General features: G+C 33.2%; 1 protein-coding gene across 1 annotated transcript; it reads left to right on the top strand.

Annotated features, from left to right (window-relative positions):
- The first annotated feature begins 236 nt into the window (after positions 1-236).
- On the top strand, positions 237-2,976 carry LOC127120839 (probable serine/threonine-protein kinase At1g54610). Its single transcript, XM_051051405.1, has 7 exons — positions 237-812; positions 904-1,188; positions 1,278-1,595; positions 1,676-1,903; positions 2,014-2,114; positions 2,211-2,325; positions 2,423-2,976. Exons 1-7 carry the CDS (start codon positions 378-380, stop codon positions 2,831-2,833), a joined length of 1,893 nt encoding a protein of 630 aa, XP_050907362.1. The 5' UTR covers positions 237-377; the 3' UTR covers positions 2,834-2,976.
- Positions 2,977-6,060: the final 3,084 nt, after the last annotated feature.

The following is a 6,060-nucleotide window of genomic DNA, read 5'->3' as shown; positions in this document are numbered from 1 at the left end:
TTGTTTTCTATTCAAGATTCAACAATCAATTTTTTTAAAAAAATTGGTTTATTTTTCCTTTTAATTATCAACCATTTTCTTAATTAAAGGGTCAATCAATCTTCTTTCTCTATTGTTTTTTTGTGATCATATACATATTTCTTATTCATATAATTTTAAACCCATTCATTTTCAAACCTAATGTCTCCATGTTCTTCAATAGTCCTTTTGTAAGATTTGGAGACATTAAGTATTGAATTATGAGATCTAGTTTCAAATCCATATCCTTCCATTTTTGCATTATTACGTTGCAACATTGATCTTTTACGGTGGATTTTGTATTGTTATCCATTTTTGCCCTAAACAAAGGGCACCTCATACAAGTTTTCACGGTTAATATGGGGTGCATTTGCTCAAAATATTCTTCAAGCAAAGAAAGAATTGAAGAATATGAAAAAGAATGTGGATGGAATAAATCTTCAGTGCAATTAGTTGCACCTACACAACTAAATGGGGTTGGCATTACCATTACAATGAATGGTGGTAATTATATGCCAAGTTTGGAGAAGGCGTCATCGCAAGTGTTTCAAAGAGTAGAAGAAAAAAACAAGCACTTGGATGATGATAACAAAAGCCAACGTCATAGATGTAAGACAATAAGTTCTGATATTGGTGAAAGAAAGCCAATAATGAGTAGAATACTCAGTGTGCAAAATTTTTCAGGAGACCAATGTGTTGATTCTGGGTGGCCAGTATGGTTGTCTTCAGTTGCAGCTGAGGCTATCAAAGGTTGGGTTCCTAGAAGGGCTGACACTTTTGAAAAATTAGACCAAGTTAGTTCTATTAATATTATCCTCTCTTTTTTTCTTCATAACTTGCTTAAATAGTTGATTTGCCCTCAAATGAATACTGTTGTATATGCAGATTGGACAAGGGGCTTATAGTAGTGTGCATAAAGCTATTGATCGCGAAACTGGTAAATATGTTGCTTTGAAGAAAGTTAGATTCTCAAGTGGAGATGTTGAAAGTGTTCGTTTTATGGCGAGGGAGATCTATATTATGCGTCAGCTTAATCATCCTAATATCCTCAAACTTGAAGGCCTTGTCACATCTAGAACTTCAACTAGTTTGTACCTTGTTTTTGAATACATGGAGCATGACCTTGCTGGATTAGCAGCTAGACCTGGTACCAAGTTTACTGAACCACAGGTATATATATATTATTTCTTAAAATTTTCATAATAAATAGTGATGCATAGAAGGTTATGTAGTCTTATGATATGGAATTGTTTAAACAGATAAAATGTTACATGAAGCAACTATTAAGTGGGCTAGAACATTGTCATGGCAAGGGTGTGTTACACAGAGACATCAAGGGTTCTAATCTTCTAGTTGACAATAAAGGAAATCTTAAGATTGGAGATTTTGGTCTAGCAACTGTTTATGAACCTAATAGCAAAGTGCCATTGACAAGCCGTGTTGTAACTCTTTGGTATAGAGCACCTGAACTTTTACTAGGTGCGACTGACTATGGTATCGGAATTGACATGTGGAGTGTCGGTTGCATTCTTGCTGAATTGTTGGTGGGCAAGCCTATCATGCCGGGAAGAACAGAGGTATATGTTTTTTTTATTAACCAATATGCATCATTCTTGCATATTTTATTGACAAGTTGAAACTAATTTAATTTGTGAAGGTGGAACAAATGCACAAAATTTTCAAGCTTTGTGGTTCTCCATCTGAAGAATATTGGCAAAGAACAAAACTTCCGTACGCAACAAGTTTTAAGCCGCAAAACTCTTACCAACGACAAATTGCAAATACGTTTAACAATTTTCCTTCTACTGCATTAACTCTTGTAGATACACTCCTCTCAATGGAACCAGAACAACGAGGATCTGCAACTGCTGCACTTAAGAGTGAGGTAATTCTCAACTTCTTTTCTTCTATACTATTGAAAAAATACATGGTTTTACGAATTTTGAATTCGTCAATTAGCTCCAACAACTACTAACCTTTTAATATTCATGTCAGTTTTTCATTACAGATCCTCTACCTTGTGATCCTTCAAGCTTACCAAAGTTTCCGCCAAGTAAAGAGTTCGATGTCAAGCGTCGTGATAAAGAATCAATAAGGTGTTTGCTTTATATTATTACACAAACATATAGAATCTCCAAAATAGTACTATTTTCATGCAGACTCATGGAACTTTATTTATTTGTTTATATTAGACAAAAGAATGAAGCAAGTAAAGAACGTGGACCGGGAACTGTTTTAAGAGGAGCAGGAAATACCAAAGCATTAAAAACACCAGAATATAATGGTCGGGGAGATATATCGTTTCAGGTAACATATTTTGAAAAAACATGCATGTTCATTATTATTATTATTTTTATTATTTAATACTCTTTTATATTCTTATGGTTGCTTTGAACATGTACAGAGAAAATCAAATACTAAAATGTGTCATCTGAAATATGAATCCCAAGAAGATGAAGAGTCTAATAACAAGTGTGAACCAAGTAGAGCATCCATGCATAATGGCTATACAACATTTATGCACAGTACAACAGGACCATCGTCGTTATGCAACAAGAGACAAGAACCGTATAAGAATAATATTTCAGAATTAAGAACACAAAGGTCTAATGTGAATCAAAAAGCAATAGATTTCTCTATTTCTATTAAAAAGGAACAAGGCATGTCAGGACGAGAATCAGGAATGCCTAAGAAAAATAGAATCCATTGTTCTGGACCATTGATGGCTACAGGTGGCAACATTGATGACATGCTTAGAGAACATGAGCGGTTAATGCAAGATGTTTTTCGTAGTGTTAAGAAAGCCAATCCGTAAGGAAATTTTTCGACTGTTTTTTTGGATGTGAAACACTAACTTCGCGTGCATATTTCTACACAAAGGGTGGTTCAATGTAAAATGATATGTATCATAGATGGTTAACAGTTATTGATGCAAAAATATGTTGTTGATATTGATGGAGGAGCTACAATGAAATTTCTTTCATTTCTTTTATATTATGTTTGATCATTAGTTTATATCAGTCAAAAGTAATTTAGAACTCAAAATCATGCGAAGTTTCATTAGGCCATAAATTGTGTGGTACATGTGCAAACACATTCAGTTATGTACCAATAGTATTTTGTTTAAGATTATAGTACATATTTGATATTATATCTTAATTTTAAAGTGAGAAACCTGAAAATAAAATTTTAAACATAATTTATAATTCTCAACCACAATCATGGGTGATGCTAGCAAATATATGAGCTCCTTGTGTGCATATTCATAAGAGATGGTTGGTCCTTCAACTTTCATTTTCAAACCATATTATGTTTCAAATTTCAAAGGAAAAAGAACATTAGCATGGTTCTTAGGGTATTTTTTGCTCATCACCATCACAATTTGGAAATCCAAAATTTTAAAATTTACCTACCTCTTACGTATCTTTTATTTATTTTAAATTTAATTTGAAGCAAAAGTCATTGAGGCACTATAGTCATAAATCTATCAACCATTGGATATGTTTTCCAACAATTTTTCACCCTTAGATTGTTTTATTTCAAAAAAATATTTACAAAATACATGTAAATAGAGTTAGAGAGAGGTGATTGCACATAATCTATTTTATAATTTAACGTTTATTAAATTGTAATTCCTTGTGTCGAACAAAGTTATTCGACAGAATAAGGATGTGTCAAATAGTCTAGTGTGTCGAGTTGTATTAGTGTGTCGAAGTGTCGAAGCATTTTGCTTCACACAGGATTTTGAGTTAGACATATTTTAGTAGTGTTAACTATTTTGGACTTTTATAGTTTTGGGTTTTGGGTTTTGGAGTAAGCTAAGCTAAATCTATAAATAGAGGGAGTAACCCCTATTCTTGAAAATAACTCATAACATTGTATTCACAGAATTTTGCAGTTGCAAAGCGAATAAAGAAGTTTTCAACAGGTTGTGGGCAGAGAGAAAACTCTGCATAAAATATTTTTCTTCTTCTCCAATGTTCTTTTCTTTCTTTCTCAATCGTTCTTTTCTTTTCATTGTCACTGCATGGTTGATAAAAATCTTGTTCATCAAGATTGATAGAAATTCTCCATATGTTGTGGTGAATTTTCAACATTTGGTATCAAAGTCTGGTTTGAGCGATTTGTAGGAAGAAAATCACGATTACAATAAATCATTCAAACGGGCATTTTCCAGCGAACCGTCTGATTCTCAAGAACAATAATTATGAGAATTGGTGCAAGCAGATGAAGGATGTGTTCTGTTATCAAGATCTTTGGGATCTTATGAAGGAAGGAGTAACAACGCTTACAGAAAACGCGACGGATCAAAAAATGGTTGGACATAAAAAATTGAAAAAGAAATATTATAAAGCTCTCTTTATAATCCATCAATGTGTTGATCCAGACAACTTTGAAAAGGTTAGTGATATAGAATCAGCGAAAGAAGCATGGGAAATTCTTGAGAAGTCGTTTGGAGGCGCGAAGAAGGTGAAAGAGGTGAGGTTACAAACTCACAAAAGGATGCATGAATTGCTTTAGATGAAAGACAATGAAAGCATAATTGATTTCTTCACTAAGATTACGGAACTGGTGAATCAAATCAAGGTATATGGAGAAGTGTTGACATCAAGATTTGTTGTTGGAAAGATCTTAAGGTCGTTAGCTCCAAATTTCGACCTCGTGGTAGTAGCCATAGAAGAGTCTAAAGATTTGTAAAAACTGACAAAGGAAGAGCTTCAAGGGACGCTTGAATCTCATGAACAAAGAATGGATGAAAGAGTTGCAGAAAAGTCGAAGAGTGATGTGGCTTTACGGGCGCAATAAGCAAAAGAAATGAAAGACAAAGGAAGTTGGAATGACAACAAAGGCAGATGAGGCTACAACAATTCGACTGGTCGAAATCAGCAAGAAGGAAATTGATCGAATCAGAGAAACCCCTGGAACCAAGGCAACCAAAGAGGTGGTGTTGCAGGTATATGAAGATATGGTGGTCGAAAGCCAGACAAGAGTCACATTCAGTGTTATAATTGTTAGAAGCATGGTCATTATTCTAGTGATTGTCCAGAAAAGCTGAAGAATCGAGAAACTGATGCAAAACTAACGAAACATGAAGAAGAAGAAGAGATATTGCTGATGGTTATAACGAGAGATGAATAGATATTGTCAACATAAAGCCATCAATGAAGAACATGGTGAAATTTGAAAATGACAATACTCTAGCATTTGAAAATGTTGGTGATGTTCTAATTATGAGGAAAAACGGCAAGAGGTCAATAATTTCAAATGTGTTGTACATACCAGACATGAAGAGCAATTTGCTCAGCATAGAGCAATTAGTCAAAAAGAACTACAAGCTGTCAATCGAAGACATGATGATGAGAGTTCTCGACTCAAATAGAAGGTTGATCTTGAAGGCTCCAATGTCTCATAATAGAACCTTCAAGACTGATCTTAATGTGATGGAGCATAAGTATCTTGCAACAACAGCCAACACAGATGAATGGATCGCCAATAAATTTTATTCAATCCCTAGAAATTTGACAAGGATTGACTTTAATTAAAAATATTATGAATTAAAAATACTTTTTGAATTTAATTTAGTTAAAAATGTGTTAATTAATTTCTGTTTTGTAAATAGTCTAATTAATAGTAAATCAATTATGAGTATTTATAATTTGAGGACGCTTAACATTTACTTTAGATAAGAATTAGATTAAAAAATATAAATAATTAAATGTATCATGCTGATATAATATTGTGTTTAGTGAGATTTGTTTTATAATTTTTTTAAATGATATGAATATTTAAAAAATTAAATTAATTATTTAAATAATTGAAATGAGTATAATATTATACAAGTTAAATAATGTCCATTTAAAAAAATTCAAATGAGTATAGTAGATATGTCACTACGCCAAAAGAGGGAAAAGATGGCGCTTTTTTTGGCCTATAACAGCGCTTTAAAGCGCCCTCTAATCTGGCGCTGGCATAGGTAAAGACAACGCTTTTTTTCCTGGTGAAAGCGCTGTCTAAAGTGGCTCTTTAAGCCCTTTAAGGGCC

This window comes from Lathyrus oleraceus, chromosome 2, assembly GCF_024323335.1.
Source record: "Lathyrus oleraceus cultivar Zhongwan6 chromosome 2, CAAS_Psat_ZW6_1.0, whole genome shotgun sequence".
NCBI lineage: Eukaryota > Viridiplantae > Streptophyta > Magnoliopsida > Fabales > Fabaceae > Lathyrus > Lathyrus oleraceus.
The sequence above is the reverse complement of the archived record's forward strand: the minus strand, read 5'-3'. Positions and strand labels throughout refer to the sequence as shown.